Here is a 16,367-nt window from a genome sequence, read left to right as displayed (position 1 = left end):
AAATAATTGGCAACTCCAAATCTCGACCAACAAATACTCTGTCCTACACATTGGTAAAAAAAAAAATCAGTACACCAAATATAAGCTAGGCGGATATGACCTCGTTGATGACCTTCACTCTGTCAAGGACCTTGCAGTTCTCCTATCAAATGACCTAAGACCCAGAGCTCACTAACAGCGTTGCCAAAAAGGCATTAAGAGTTGTAAATCTAATTTTATGAAGCTTCTCCTCCGGAAATATCAACTTGCTAACTACAGCATACAATACCTTTGCTAGACCAATACTCGAATACAGCTCATCAGCCTGGAATCCGCACTGCATATCAGACATTAATGGAATTGAGCGAGTCAACAAGTATTTCATGAGGAGAGTCCTTCACTCCTCTGCTTGCAACAGAATACATCCTACTTCACCAGGCTTGAGATTTTGGGCTTGGACAACCTAGAACTACACCACCTACGGTTGGACCTAAGCGAAGTACACAAAATTATCTGCTACAATGTCCTACCAGTCAATGACTACATACTCTACATAAATGACCTTTGTGATCATATTAAGAGCAACTGCGTTCTCTTTGCTGATGATGTAAAGCTGTTCAATGCCACAGACAATGCTACTACCCTTCAAAAAGACCTTGACTATGTATCAGAATGGTCAAGCAAATGGCAACTTCAAATCTCAACAAATAAATGCTCTGTCTTACATATTGGCAAAAAAAAAAAAAAAACAGAAAATAAAATACAAGCTAAATAGTCAAGACCTTGTTGATGATCCAAGCTCTGTAAAGGACCTTGGAATACTCATCTCTAATGATCTAAGTGCTAGAGCCCACTGCAACTCCATAGCCAAAAAGGCGTTAAGAGTTGTTAACCTAATCCTAGGTAGCTTTTTCTCTGGTAATATCACACTACTAACTAGAGCATACAAAACATTTGCTAGACCAAGACTCGAATACAGCTCATCGGTCTGGAACCCACATTATGTATCTGATATTAACACAGTTGAGAAAGTCCAGAAATATTTCACAAGAAGAATTCTCCACTCCTCTACCTGTTGCAGAAGACCTTATGCTACCAGACTTGAAATTCTAGACCTAGAAAACCTAGAACTATGCTGCCTCCGGTTCAATCTAAATATAGTATATAAAATCATACATTGCAATGTCCTACCAGTCAATGAATACTTCAGCTTCAACCATAACAACACAAGAGCACACAATAGATACAAACTCAAGGTAAACCGCACCAAATTCAATTGCAGGAAATATGACTTCAGCCACAGAGTGGTCAATGTCTGGAATCCTCTCCCTGACTCTGGGGTTTCTTCCCCAAACCCCCAAAACTTTAACCTTAGACTATCTACTATTGACCTCACCCCTTTCCTAAGAGGTCTGTAGAGGGCGTGCATAAGCGTACCAAAACGTGCCTACCGTCCCTTTCCTATTGTTTCTTTTATTTTTCTTATATGTACCCATTTCATGTATTCATAACTATGTTTATACTTATACCTATTATCTTGCAAGCAATTGACATAAATAAATAAAATAAAATAAATTAACTCCCTCTGGGCCCCGTGGGAAAGTGTGTGCATCTGCTGAGCATGTGCTCAGGCCGAACGCTTCTCTCTCGTTTTTTTCAACCCAGCTGCAACTTTTGACATCCTGTTTACCTTTTCGGAAGACATTTAAATTCCTGTGGAAAAATAAATGACACCACAGAGCTGAACTCCTAATGGATTTCTCCCCCTGCCCCCTCCGCCCCCCAGTAAAGATCTATGCAGGCTGCTCGGTGGTGCAGATCGCTGGCTCAGGGATCACAACTGAAAAACACTCCTTTTTTCACAGGGGCCTAACATTGTGGACCACGTTGATACATCGCTTGTTCCGCTGGGATGAATGATCCCTGCTACATTCTCAGGAAGTCGGACTCAAAATCTCTTCCACCTCTGGGTGTTAAGCTTTCTTCAGAATCGACCATTTACGTGTCCATCCCTAAAGGAGAATTTTCTCCGTTGCGACCAGAGCCACTTGGGAATAGCTAAAGCAAGCAACTTCATTGTCTGCCACCCGTGTTACAAGAATTCGCCCCGAATCTGCTGTTTTCCCCTGGGAGCCACCACGTTTTATTTTGTCTAAGTAGCTACTTAATTGAAATCACCCCCTCCCACTTTCTCAAGCTATGGGGCAGCGTGGAATAGGGCTTCCAAAGCTGACACATGGATCTTGAGGAAAGCCAAGCTTATATCTCTTTGCAGCTGTGTAAGGATTCCAAGCTACACCCTCATTTAACTCCACCTTCCAGCTTAGCTGGCAATTTCTCGGCAAATGAAGACAGCCTGGGCAGACAGGCGTTGTCATTTTCAGACTTGTGAGTCTGATCTTCCACTCTGCACCACATCCTTTGTTCAGGGGCTTAGACTTCAGCAAGGCATTCAACAAAGTAGAGGACAACCTACTTCTTGACAAGCCAAGAAAAAGTGGTAATCCACCAGATGGACTCGCAACTGGCTGACAAACTGTATGCAATGAGTAGTCCTTAATGGGTCTACATGGAGGGAAGTAAGCAGTGGAGTGCCACAAGGTTCCATCTTAGGCCCAGGACTCTTCAATATCTTCATTAACGACTTAGATGAGGGAATAGAAGGGGATCTTCTATTCTGCAGATAATACTAAGCTGTCAGGAATAGCCAATACCCAAGAAGATAGGCTCAAGATCCAGATGGATCTCAACAGACTTGAACACTGGGCCATATCTAACAAAATGAAATTCAATGTAGAGAAAACTAAAGTCTTACACTTAGGCAAGAAAAACCAAAAGGACCCATCTAGACTGGGTGAAACCAGGCTCAATAGCAGGAACTGGGAGGGGGATCTTGGGTTCTTAGTGGACAACCAGCTAAATAGGAGCCAGCCGTGTGCAGCAGCCACCAAGTAGCCAATGCAATCCTAAACTGCATTATCAGAGGGATACAGTCAAGATCAAGGGAAGCACTAATACCATTCTACTACAAAGCCTTAGTAAGGCCACACCTAGAGTCCTGCATCCAGTTTTGGTCACTACACTTGCCTGGTCTAGGCAAGAGAAGGACCAGGGGAGACAGGAGAGCATCTTCCAATATTTGAGGGGCTGCCCTAGAGAGGAGGAGGAAGGGGTCAAGCTATTTTCTAAAGCCCCCGAAGGCCAGACAAGGAATAAGGGATGGAAACTGAACAAGGAGAGATTCAACCTGGAAATAAGGAGAAACTTTCTGACAGTGAGAACCATCAACCAATGGAACAGACGTTGCCTTCAGAAGTTGTGGGAGCTTCATCCCTGGAGGCTTTCAAGAAGAGACTGGACTACCTTATGTCAGAAACAGTGTAGAGTCTCCTGCTTGTGTGTAGGGGTTGGATTAGATGACCTACAAGGTCCCTTCCAACTCTGTTAATCACTGAATGCAAAATATTGCAGAAGAAACTGCCCAAGGGTTTTCCTAGGGTGTCCCATTTAGTTGAGTTGTCTTCAAGGTCTTTATAGGTCATCTGAAAGCTGAATCCAGGTTGTCCTCTACTTATAACCCCAACCGGACCTGAAGTTTCCATTGCACCGGTTAAGTGAGTTGTGTCTGATTTAAAGCAAGAAATGAACATTGTAAAACGAAGAATGCCGTCATTAAATGAACCCAGCTTCTCCCTTTGTCTTGGCTTGTCAGCTGAGAGCATTGGTGATCACAACTTTCCTCCTAAGTACATGCCAGTTGCAAGCACATGAATCTTGATCATGTGACTATGGGGATGCTACAACAATCCTAACTGGAAGGACTGGTCATAAGTCTTTTCTTTTCCCCTCAACGATGTTGTAATGATGTAAAGATACCACCTGCATCCTTCACAATCTTTCTCCCAGAAAAAGACAATTCTTATAAGAAACAGAATAAAAAATAATGTCCTTTCTGCTCTGCACGGAGTAAATTTTTAAACAGCTTCCGCCTCTCTTTTTTGGGGGGAGGGGCGGGTTTTTTCTTCTTCTCCGAAGGAAAAAATTCCAGAGTTCTAATTTGTTTATATATCTTAGCCGAATCTGCATGTAAAACAACAGATCCCCGGGGAATCTCTGCCTGGAAGCCAGCGCACATTTTCATGTAGGCTTCAAAATGTATTGTAAACAAGAATCAGGCCGCAAGGAACTTCGTGCTGGAAGCCAACAAACATGTCCAGGAAAACCACCCCCGTCCCTCAGGGGCCCCTGCAAACGACAAGCAGGCAACCTGCGAAGGGCACCAGATGGAGTGGCAGACCGACAGGCTTGGAAGGGACCTCGGAGGTCTTCTAGTCCAACCCCCTGCTCAGGCAGGAGACGCTACACATACAATTCCAGGCAAACGATTGTCCAGTCTCTTCTTGAAAATCTCCAGTGATGGAGAACCCACAACTTCTGGAGGGAAATTGTTCCACTGATTAATTAACACAGGGGGCCCCAAACTTGGCAACTTGAAGACTTGTGGACTTCAAGTCCCAGAATTCTCCAGCCAGCTGGCTGGAGAATTCTGGGACTTGAAGTCCACAAGTCTTCAAGTTGCCAAGTTTGAAGACCTCTGAATTAACAGAACAACAGAGTTGGAAGGGACCTTGGAGGTCTTCTAGTCCAACCCCCTGCCCAAGCAGAAAACCTTATACTATTTCAGACAAATGGCTTTCCAATCTCTTCTTAAAAGGCTCCAATGATGCATCACCCACAACTTATGAAGGCAAAGCTGTTCCACTGGTTAATTGTCCTCACTGCCAAGAAATTTTCTCCTCAATTCCAGGTTGCTTCTCTCCTTGATGAGTTTCCATCCGTTGCTTCTTGTCCTGCCTTCGGGTGTTTTGGAGAATAGCTTGACCTCCTTCTTCTTTGGGGCAGCCCCTGAGATATTGGAAGACTGATATCATGTCACCCCTAGTCCTTCTTTTCATTAAATTAGCCATACTCACTTCCTGCAACCGTTCTTCATATGTTTTAGCCTTTTAGTTCTCTAATCCTCTTTGTTGCTCTTCTCTGCACTCTTTCTAGAGCCTCAACATCAGGGGTGGGATTCTACCAGTTCGCACCTATTCTCTAAAACTGGTTGTTAGCAGTCTAAGCAGTTCGGAGAACCTGTTGTTAGAAGAAATTCCTGGGGCTAATCCTGTAAGGAAGGCAGGAAGGAAACATTCTGGTGTTGCTTACAGAAACTGCCTCTCCGTTAACCCTTATTACGTTCTTGGCAGGACTAGACTTCCTGTCTCAGGAACTTCTCTGGAGTTTTTTCCCACTCCTTTGCTGGTCCTTTGCTTGTGTGGAGTCACCATTCAAAGTTACAATGGCACTGAAAAAAGTGATTCATGACCATGTTTCACACTTACGATTGTTGTGGCATCCCCACAGTCACGAGAGGCCAGGCGAGGAGGTGCATGCCTCGAAGTGAGGGATGTTGAGTTGGCCACGCCCAGCCAATAACAGGACCACCAAGCTACCCCCACCAACTAAGCCACGCCCACAGAACCGGTTGTTAAAAAGTTTGAATCCCACCCCTGGTCGTAAACGTGAGTCAGTGGCCAAGCGTCTTTTTTTATACAGTATTGTGTCAGTATGGAAGGTCAGGGGAGAGGAAGGGAAGGAAGGCTCAGCAGGCCCCATTTCTCAGCTTCGCCGCTCTCCGTTTCCTTCTCTTGACATTCACTCGATCCTTACTCGGCAGACAGAACGAACGTCCTTTCCACCCAGCGCTCTCTGTAGCGGCCTTGCCAACCGCAGCCAGGAGGCCAAACTCAGCCGAGATCAGTTCTGGAAGGCTTAAAAGAGGTCTCCACCTCGGATGCACCTAGGGTCCAGCCCAGGGACGTGATTAGGTGCAACCGAGGTGCGTGCCTCCTTTGGTTTTTATGTGGGGGGTGGTCCGGGGGTGGAGGAAAGCATACCAGGCTGCCCACCCAGGGCCCAAACCCCCAGAAGCCGAAAGTGTGGCTCATTTTCTTTCTTCCACATCATCTCTGCCGGTTGGCGTGGCTTTTTCCATGTCACTTTCTGTCAAAGGGCTCACATTTTCCTTCTCGGCTGCCAGCTCTTTAATGACAGATTGGCAGGCTGGAGGGAAGGAGGTGACGGGGAAGGGGGAACGTCCAGCAGAGGCTCTTCCCGGCTGCCGAGGGTGGATCGGCGCCAGCTTTCCGGGCTCTGCAACCGATGTTGGCTTCCACCTGCTCTGCGGCAATTAGACCCACATGATGGGGGTGGGGGGTGGGGGAAGGAAGGGTAGGGGTGAGGGCTGCATCCGGCCCCTCTGCCAAAGAGTTCTGGGTGGGGCTTTGGAGTCGGGGGACACGTCGGGGAGGAGCAGCAAAGAGAGCGGGGGAGAGAGAACGAAAACAACCCCGAGACCAGCTGGGTCCCCTCTGCAGCAGGCGGACTCTGGGGGGGGGGGAGAAGCCGCCCCAGTTCTGCCTTCCAGCAGGGAGAAAGGAACAGAACTGTGGAATGTGGAATAGAGAACGGAATGGAATGGGATGAAAAATTAGAATAAAATAGAATAGAACGCAGAAGAGAATGGAATAGAATAGGGACAAAAGTTAGAATAGAATAGAATAAGAAATTGGAATAGAATGCAGAATAGAATAGAATAGGAATAGAGTAGAGTAGAATAGAATAGAATAGAACATAACAAAATAGAATAGGAATAGAAATAGAAATAGGAATAGAGTAGAATAAGAAATTAGAATAGAATAGAGAGAAAATTAGAATAGAAAAAGAAATTGGAATAGAATGCATGATAGAATAGAACAGACCACAGAATAGAATAGAATAGAATAGAATAGAATAGAATAGAATAGAAATAGAATAAGAAAATAGAATAGAATAGAATGCAGAATAGAATAGAGAGAAAAGTTAGAATAGAATAAGAAATTAGATTAGAATAGAATAGGAATAGAATAGAATAGAATAGGAATAGAAATAGAAATAGGAACAGAGTAGAATAAGAAATTAGAATAGAATAGAGAGAAAATTAGAATAGAATAAGAAATTGGAATAGAATGCATGATAGAATAGAATAGACCACAGAATAGAATAGAATAGGAATAGGAATAGAATAAGAAAATAGAATAGAATAGAATGCAGAATAGAATAGAGAAAAGTTAGAATAGAATAAAAAATTAGAATAGAATAGAATAAAAATATAGAATGGAATGTACAATAGAACAAAGCAGAATAGAATTCTTCATTGGCCACACAAGGAATGTTTCTCTGGTGCAGAAGCTCTCAGTGTACATGCAAAGCAACCGAGTCATGATCATCATCCTAACACTACCAATAAGAGTAGTAAAGAAGATGAGAAGGATAAATAATACTACTACACCCATACTACATGGGTAAACACACATCGACATAGGACAGTGCTGTGGGAACTAGTTGTTCAGCAGAGCGATGGCACGAGGGAAGAAGCTACCGCTGCATGTAGTTCTTTTGTCATGCAATGCCCTATAGTGGAGTCCCAAGGGAGGCAGTTGAGAGAGTCGATATCTGCAGATATGGACCCAGCCCTCCTTCTGACCCGTGCAGTACAGAGGTCTTCTTGGAAGGCAGCCTGGTTGCCCTTGGAAATCTGGAACGCGGCCATTTCAGAACCAGATCTAGAGCACAAGTCAATCTGGAAGGCTCCGGGAAGAGGCTTTCATGGGGCTCTCCCTCCCCAGCCCGATTTCCAAGGGGAATGGCCGACCCCGTTTCTTTCAAGGAAGTGATCCAGTGGGATCCAAGGCTGCCTCTTAAGGCTCCGGCTAGTTTGGAAGTGATCCCGGGGGCTGAATCTGAGCGGGGCCAGCCGAGAGCACGTTGGCTGCAACCCGGGAGCTGTCCTTGGTGCTGGGTTGGCTCCGGGTTGGACCTTGGCTGACATTTGGAAGGACGTAATCTGCTTTGCTTTGCGAGGGCCTAGCTTACCTGAAGAATCCACCCACCCAGATTTCCCTTGATCTGTTATTTTTTATTTAATTATTAAATTTATTTGCTGCCCGTCTACTTTCAAAATGAATCGGGGTAGTTTACAACGTTAAAAAAAACAAAAACCTTTAACATCATCCCATATAAATATATACCCAATCAAATCACTATATAGATGGAATAAAATCCTCGGCAAAAGATGGAGAAAGGGGCAGCCGGATAAGTGAGGCTGGGGAGAGGTGAAGTTAGCTTTTAATTAACCAGCTCCTGCCTGGTGGAATGGTGATCAAAACATACGGTTTCAGGAATCGGGTATGTCTATTCTAATGAGGAGAAGGACTAAGGGGGTGACTGGATAGCAGTGGTCTGATATTTGAGGGGCTGCCCTAGAGAAGAGGAAAGGATCAGGCTATTCTCCAAAGCCCCAGAAGGCAGGACAAGAAACAACGGGATGGGAACTAATCACGCACAGAACCACCCTGGGATTAAGGAGAAATTTCCTCGCAGTCAGAACAATTATCCAGTGGAACGATTTGTCTCCAGAAGTTGTGGGGGCTCCACCATGGAGGATTTTAAGAAGAGCCTGGACAGCCTATATCTGGAATGGTATAAGGTCTTCTGCTTGAGCCAGGGTTGGACTAGAAGACCTCCAAGGTTCCCTCCAGCTCTATTATTCTAGGTTCCATGTTCCCTTCTTCCAGGCATGCGTAAGATGACAGACATTTCCACAGACTTCCTAGAACCACTCAGGCAACAAACCAAGTGCAGCTTATTGTAGCTCCAGTTGTAGATACCAAGATCCAAAGCTACTGGGTTGCCTTCTCCACTTGCCACCCTTTTCAGTGGACGGAAGGACCCTCCGTTGGGTGGGAAACTCAGTCCCATTCGGCCTTTGACTTTGGCAAAGGTTACAACTGGTAGCAGGTTGTGTGAAAACTCACTCTCACACCAACTGGCGTCCGAGCAAGACAGCATAACAATGGAAGCTTCCTCAATCTATCTTCCTAGTCATCTGGCTGACTCTTGAAAGTTGCGCTGCATTTCACACAAGGCTCTGGAATTAATCATGTGTTAGGAGAGAGCGCGGGGGTGTCTGTATTGAATTAGCATCCCTCCCATTAAAATCAATTACTTTGAAAATGCCTCACCTAACTAGCGGCGTGCAGCCTTAAGTACATGACCCTCTCCAGGAGTCTGGCCCTGTCTTAAGAATCCTCTGGAGGCTGGCACCTGGTTTCTTTTAAAAAATTGATTTTCTATTAAATACATTTCTTAGTGCTTAATAAGCATCGGGTTGTCTTAACAATACAAATGACATCTCCAACCTTTTTTTCCAACCATTGATAAAATAAATTCCATGTTTGATAATATTCTACATCCTCTTTCTGTTTAATTTTCAGTGTCAAACTATCCATCTCTGCACAATCTAGTATCTTCTTGACGATTTTTTCCTCTCGTGGTATATTTTCATCTTACCAATATTGTGCAAAGATAATCCTCACTGCTGTTAGGGCATGTAATATTAAATACATATTCTTATCAGGGTTTTCTGATATTATACCTAATGAGAACAAGTCAGATTTAAAATGTACATGTTTCCCTTTCACCTTTTCTAACCACCTGTGTTTCTTTGCCCTGTTTTTGTTTGCTTCGACACAAGTCCACCCCAAATGATAAAATGTGCCTGTTTTTTAGTTACATTTCCAACAGGAGGCTGGCACCTTTTGACCCACTTCCTCCATGGGGTGAGAGCTGGAACAATCTTCCCCTAATGCAAACCAGACCTTGATGCTCCCTAAGAGAAGGGAGACAGGGCAGCGTCTTCAAAAACAGGCAAAGGGCCGGAGTCCAAATCTTTGTGCTACAAAGGTAATAATAACAAGAGTCCTTGGAAGGGCTTGGGGTTCCGTGACATGCTGGCCATATAGTAGGAAAACTCAGTTTGTCCCTCTCTCACTTTTCACCTCACTTTTCACACCTCACCCACGAGGACAAATTATGCCTTGCAAAGATCTCTTGGGGGTGGGAGATACTTCCAATGTAATCGACTGGATCCCCTGCATGGATTGCCCTTGTAGGACAGATGGGAACAGCCAGATTGCAAGAACACAAGTGAGCAATCAGACAAGGAGACCCAAAGTCATTGGTAGCTTCCCAATGCAACGAACAAAGACACACCTTCAATTTCTCAGCTACTAAGATTGTTGGCCGAGCAGGGACAAAAACAGCCACGGGAACAATTGAAGTCTGGGAAACAGGCCCCTTGTTGGTCAACAGGAGTGCTGATTTACCACAAATGTATCAAGTACTTAGGAGACAAGGAAACAGAAGGCAATGACGAAACAGCCAGCCATCAACACCCCAGTCAACAACTAAAAAGCTACACACAACAGGCACCATACAAAGACCACAAACCGAATAGCCAAAGCCTGCGCTCTGCTAGAGAGAGCTTCTCTGAAGATGGGCTCCTGAATGAGTCCAAAAGCTCAGAAGTCCCAGTGACCGACCCAGATTGGATCCTGCAACATTATTCAGGGACACGTAGATTCTTCTTCATTCACTGGGATTTCTGCTCAACAATAAGGCGCCATTTCTATGTGGACACAGCACACCTGAGAAGGAAGGTAAGCTGGACCTAATTCAAAGGGTTAGCAAGGACTAGGGTGGGGTGTTGAACTGCATGTACTAACCATAACATTATCAAACATTATCAAGTAGTAACTATTGCATCATCAAACATTATCAAGTAGTAACCATAACATCATCAAACATTATCAAGTAGTAACCATAACATCATCAAACATTATCAAGTAGTAACCATTGCATCATCAAACATTGTCTACATGGGAGTGTAAAATTGCCAAGAAATTCTACCAGAATCATATTGGAATTTCTACAAATGGAGGGACCTCTTTGCCGATGACATAAAATTATTTAACACCTGTTAGGGATACACCCTAGCAGAATCTGCATGGCAGTCAGTCAGTCAGGCAAAATATGTGAAATAAACGTTTTTGTAGCTTACACTCAGTAAAACAGATACACTGTGCTAGTTAGTTTATTCCAGCAAGAGTTTTAGCATAGTCAAAAAACAGTCTGTATATCATTCATTAGTTCAGTCTGTCCGGGGATTATTCAGTTGCAAAGTCCAGTGTCGAAAAAGAAGTCAGTAAACTTACAAATATCAGTCCAGTAATATATCTCCTCGCAGTAGAGATATGAAGAAGTCAAACCTCCTTTCTTCCTTCAGCATTCAGCAACTCAGCAGTAGGGAACACACAGTTAGCAAACCATCAATCCATCAAACCATCAATCGTCAGCAATCCAGCAGGTTCTCTTGCTCCCTCTTATGGCAGTTTCACAACCGCACCCCAAATTACATGCTTTGCAGTTTAAAGTGACAGACACTTAAACTTACTATCATAGTTTATATATATTATTTTTCCCAAACTACGTTAGGTAACCTTGTTATTCCTAACAACACCACTGACAATGCTGCTGCCCTACAAAGTGACCTTGACTATGTGTCAGAATGTTTGCGTAATTGGCAACTCCAACTCTCAATGAACAAATGCTCTGTCCTACATATTGGCCAAAAAAAAATATATCAGAACACCAAATACAAGTTGGGCAGAAGCGATCTCGTAGATGACCCGCTCCATCAAGGATCTAGGAGTCCTCATCTCAAACGATCTACGCCCCAGAGCTCACTGTAACAGCACTGCCAAAATGGCATGAAGAGTTGTTAACCTTACTTTGCAAAGCTTCTTCTCCGGCAGCATTGAATTGTTAACAAGGGCATGCAAAACCTTTGCCAGACCAATTCTCGAAGACAGCTCATCTGCTTGGAATCCACACTGTATAACGATAAACATTAACACAATTGAGCGGCTCCAGAGGTATTTCTCAAGAAGAGTCCTCCACTCACAATAGATTTCCTTATGACTCCAGGCTTGAAATTTTGGGTCTGGACAATCTGGAACTGCACCCGCCTTGTGGTGTGATTTAAGCATAGTACACAAAATTGTCCGCTACAATGTCTTGTCTTTCAACGACTTCTTCCGCCTCAACCATAATAAGAACATGGGCCAACAACAGAGACAAACTCAAGATAAACCGCTCCAAACTTGATTGTAGAAAATATGATTTCAGCCACAGAGGGGTCAGTGCCTAGAATGCCCTACCCAACTCCGTGGTTACAGCCTCAACAACCCCTCGCAGCTTCGACCTCAAACTGTACACTGTGGACCTCACCACATTCCTTAAAGGGGGCGTGCATAAGCACCCCAGTGTGCCTGCCGTCCCTGTCTTATTGTCCCCATTTATTTGTATTTACTTCCTTTGTCCATCTTTATGCTCCTACCTATACTTGTTGTCTTGTACATGCTTGACAAACCAATAAAATAAAACAAAGTGGAAAGCGAACGGTGACAAAAGTCTCAAAAATGCTTGAGGGTTACTCAGAATGTAACAACAGAAGCTCAACTGAGTATCAGAGGTCAGGAAAACTACGGCCATGTGGCACACCCAAAGGTCACCAGCATTGAAATGAGTATATAGGCAAAGCAAATATGGTCCCATCCGACAACACAAAGCGACAGGAAATAAATTCAAAGAGACAATAAGTGATGCAAAAAAGCAACTTTAAAGATCTAATGACAGTCTACGTATAGGCTGTAAAATGCAGATGACTGCCAGATGGCAGCAAAGGGATACAGAAAACGAACTCTAGGCTGCCATCTAGTGATGCCCTCTGGAATAGTCCCACTGTCATTGCTCCCTTTCATCAGATGCAGCCGACCAGCTAGGAAAACAGGTGAGCAAAAGGAATGCAAATCGGAGGAAGGAAGCTGTGAAGAAGCTGGATTGATTCTAGGCATCTATTTTCATTGCAGGGAGGCTGGCCTTTTGAAATAGATATTTTCTCAAGGATATCCGAGGCAGGGAAACAAATAACAGTGACAAGGAATGAAATCCTCTACTTTTCTGGCTGACCAAATCAAAATAATGGCGTTGCTGAGTGCAGAGAGGATTCTCTGTGAAATAATAAAACCCAGTTCCAACTATAACCAACAGGGTCCCTCCAATTTTAAAATAGAGATAGAGGAAATGATAGGATGTGTTAATGTCTCCTCGGTGTTAGCAGGCAAGACGGAAAAGCATCTAGAAATCCCAATCTTGCCTTTTCCGTAAGCAGATCTTGTCCTGGCGGTTTTCAAGAAGAGAAGGAGCAGCCTTTTGTCTGAAATGATACAGAACTCTTCCTGCCTGAGCAGGGGGTTGGACTAGAAGACCTCCACGGTCCCTTCCATCTCTGTTATTCTATTAATTCTGAAGCCTGGCACTCTACAAGCCACCCCATCAACAGATACATCGACCTACAACCAGCCTACGAACCCTTCAGAATTCAAATCAACCGCCCAACCAGCAGTGATGGCACCAACCCTCAAGCAACCCACGAAGGTGTCTCCTTCACTTGGTGTGACCTCCCCATCACAAGACCCCTCACCTGATATGACCCACACCTGACTCCCCCCCCACAAGATCCATCACAAGACCCACACCTGACGTGGCCCATCACAAGGCCCATCACAACACACTCCCCTGACGTGACCTCCTCAACACAAGACCTACTGACCGCACGATGCCCTTAGAAGTAGAACACCGGCATCCCTTCAACTCCACTGAAAATGTTACCTAGCCAGGTAACAAAATGTTCAGACCCACAAGCTCTGGGAACTGACCTCCACCCTCATCCTCCACCCGAGCTACAGGCATTCGCCATTTGTTCTGACCCAACCGGGTTCCCAAAGAACAGACACAGACAAAGGCAGCAGCCCCAAACTTTTAAGGTTTAATATCAAATTCTGTTCTGAAGGCTGCTTTCCACTAATTAGCTCCAACAAGAAAGAGCCTTGCCAAGTATATTTGTCGAGGCTGCCAAAAACCCAGAGATAAGAACTAATTTACAAAATTCTCCAAACACGAACTAAGATGTCCACCCGCTGAGTTTCAGAGCTTCTTTGCTGTCTGCAAAGAACGCTTTTCCAAACCTGGCTTTTATCCTCTTGAGGGAGGGGCCATTACTTTGCAGCCTTACTCCCGAGTCGCCTGTGCTGATGTCATTGTTCTTTCCTCCGAGCAATCCTTCGTGCACGTGCACTTGGCACAGGCTCCTCGGGAAGCTCCTCATCGCTGCTGCCAGTCCTCACAATCTCTGAAGGCAGCAGTCCACTCCCTGATGGTCCCAGCCCTTCATCAGAGTCCTCACTCTCCTCAGCCATCTGCACCTGCTGCCAGCTAACCACAACACCACTACTGCAATCTCAGTCGACTAATTTTGAGTATATTTATGCACCTAAGTTTGTTAGTTGCTCTTCTAAAAAATATTATAGCTCTTCATTGTGGAGAGCGAAGCAAGTGATAATTGACGTTCAATCACAAAGTCACCTCTGGCTATTCACACCCCCATGGACCCTGGCACACCAGGCCTACCCATCCTTCACCGTCTCCCGGAGTTCTCTCAAATTCTTCTTCATTGCGTCCATGACCCTGGCGAATCATCTCACCCTCTGCTGCCCCCTTCTTCTCTTTTTGTCTTCCAACCTTCCTTACATCAGTGTTATTGTCCCCCCCAAAGCAATAAGTCAATTCTGAATCCCAGCAAAAACCTCTTTTATTACATTGATGTGAATTTATTTCATTCAATCAGCCAACGGCTTGGCAAACAGCCTTGCGAAGGTAGACTAATGAGCTCAGACCTTTATCAATCTGGAAGGCTGCCCGGTAAATAGTTCCATGCTCAGTGCTGACAGGGAAGGGCTGGGTTACACAGACAAATCTCCACGAGCTTGGAACGAACGAATGAATGAGTTGCTTCCTGCAAAAGCCCCCTCCCCATTGCTTCTCTTTTAACCTTGATGGGAGGGGCCATTCACTGTCTACCTGAGGCCTTACTCCCACGTCGACCCTGAGTTTTTAATTGTTCTTTTGGCAGCTCTGCACATGCACAGGGAACTGTGCTCCAGCTGCTCCTCCTCCTCACTGCTGTCCGAGCCCGAAGGCAGCTGATGACTGCCAGCCTGCCCTCATCTCTGCCTCTGACGCAGAGCCCTCATCCGAGCCTTCCTCAGCCTCTACGACTGGTCCAGGTTCCTCCCCAACCTCCTCACTACTATCCAACTCTGCTGCCAGCTCCGTGGGCCACAACAATCTGGGTTTTCTCCAAGGACTCCTTTCTTCTCACTAGGTGGCCGAAACACCTGAGCTTCAGCTTCGATAATAAACAACGCAACCACTAAAAGACGCACAGCACCAGCAGATACAGGTCTCACAAATTCCAAACAGCCAAGCCAGCACAGACCCCCCTTATGAACGGACCCCATGGTACTCACTTCCAACTTTGAGGTTGACCCGGTCTTTGAGATGCCACGAAGGCCCCTCATAGCAAGAGTATTGTCCGCTGTGGGAGAGGTCCACGTTCCGAAGGACCAGGTGGGAGCCACTCAGGTGGGAAGCATCCAGGTCAGTGCTGTTGGCCGTCCAGGTGACCGATGTCCTCTGGTCGACCGAGCCACACGGTATCGTCACGTCGGTCCCCAGTTGTGCATAATGGACGTGGGGCTCTGGAGTAGAAAGAGAAGGAAATTTTTATTTTTATTTTCCTCAGTGGAAGGGAAGGAGGTGGGCTTATTGGTTCAGCAGCAGCAGAAATGATTGAGGGTCCTGTATTCAAAAACTGGCAGAGGTCCCTTCTCCAACCTTTGTTGCGGCCCTACAATTTCTTTTGCGGGATTGTGAATTTTTTTAAAAAAATATTAATTATGTTTTTATCAACAGGAATAAAATGCAAAACAGAGAGCAAAACACACATCCGACAGGAACAACAGCAACCAAAATTATGTACAAAAAAAGAAATGAGAAAAAAACCCCGACCCAAACACCAAATAAATCTAACTCCAGGTAGATGTTGGAAAGAAAATGAAAAGATAAATCAATGATAAATTCTCCTCCCGATAAACCCTGAAATTGACTGGGGGTAATCACACGAAGCACTTGAGTTTGCTTGTTCAGAAGTTTGTAAGGGGGGATCGGATGATCCTGGGATACGGCCACCATCGTAAATAGGAGTCAGTTGCCAAGCATGCAAATTTGATCGCTTGACTATGGGATGTTGCGACAGCCATAAGTGTGAAAAACAGTCCTAAATCACATTTTTCAGTGCCTGTTGTAACTCTTAATGGTCATATATATTAACCAGGTTTCTATTAAATTCTCCTCCTGATAAATCCTTAATTTTGATGGTGGGGTAGGAAGGCCACGGAAGACGTGCAAGAAAACAACCGATCTCCGGAAGCGCCAAGGATTCCCAATTTCAACCCCGGATGCCTCTGCTTTAACTCATCCTTTCTGGTGATAAGAGTTGGACAAGA

General features: G+C 44.9%; 1 protein-coding gene across 1 annotated transcript in view; it reads right to left on the bottom strand.

Moving 5' to 3' along the window:
• Positions 1-16,367, bottom strand: part of CNTFR (ciliary neurotrophic factor receptor) — a 334,285-nt gene that overhangs the window by 77,520 nt on the left and 240,398 nt on the right. Inside the window, exon 5 of the mRNA XM_087923232.1 lies at positions 15,316-15,560. Coding sequence (XP_087779358.1) covers positions 15,316-15,560 — 245 coding nt within the window. The remainder of the gene's footprint in view (positions 1-15,315; positions 15,561-16,367) is intronic.

Source organism: Pseudonaja textilis, chromosome 2, assembly GCF_049901715.1.
Source record: "Pseudonaja textilis isolate UNSWEBS1 chromosome 2, rPseTex1.2, whole genome shotgun sequence".
Classification (NCBI taxonomy): domain Eukaryota; kingdom Metazoa; phylum Chordata; class Lepidosauria; order Squamata; family Elapidae; genus Pseudonaja; species Pseudonaja textilis.
This window is presented reverse-complemented; position numbering and strand designations above follow the sequence as displayed.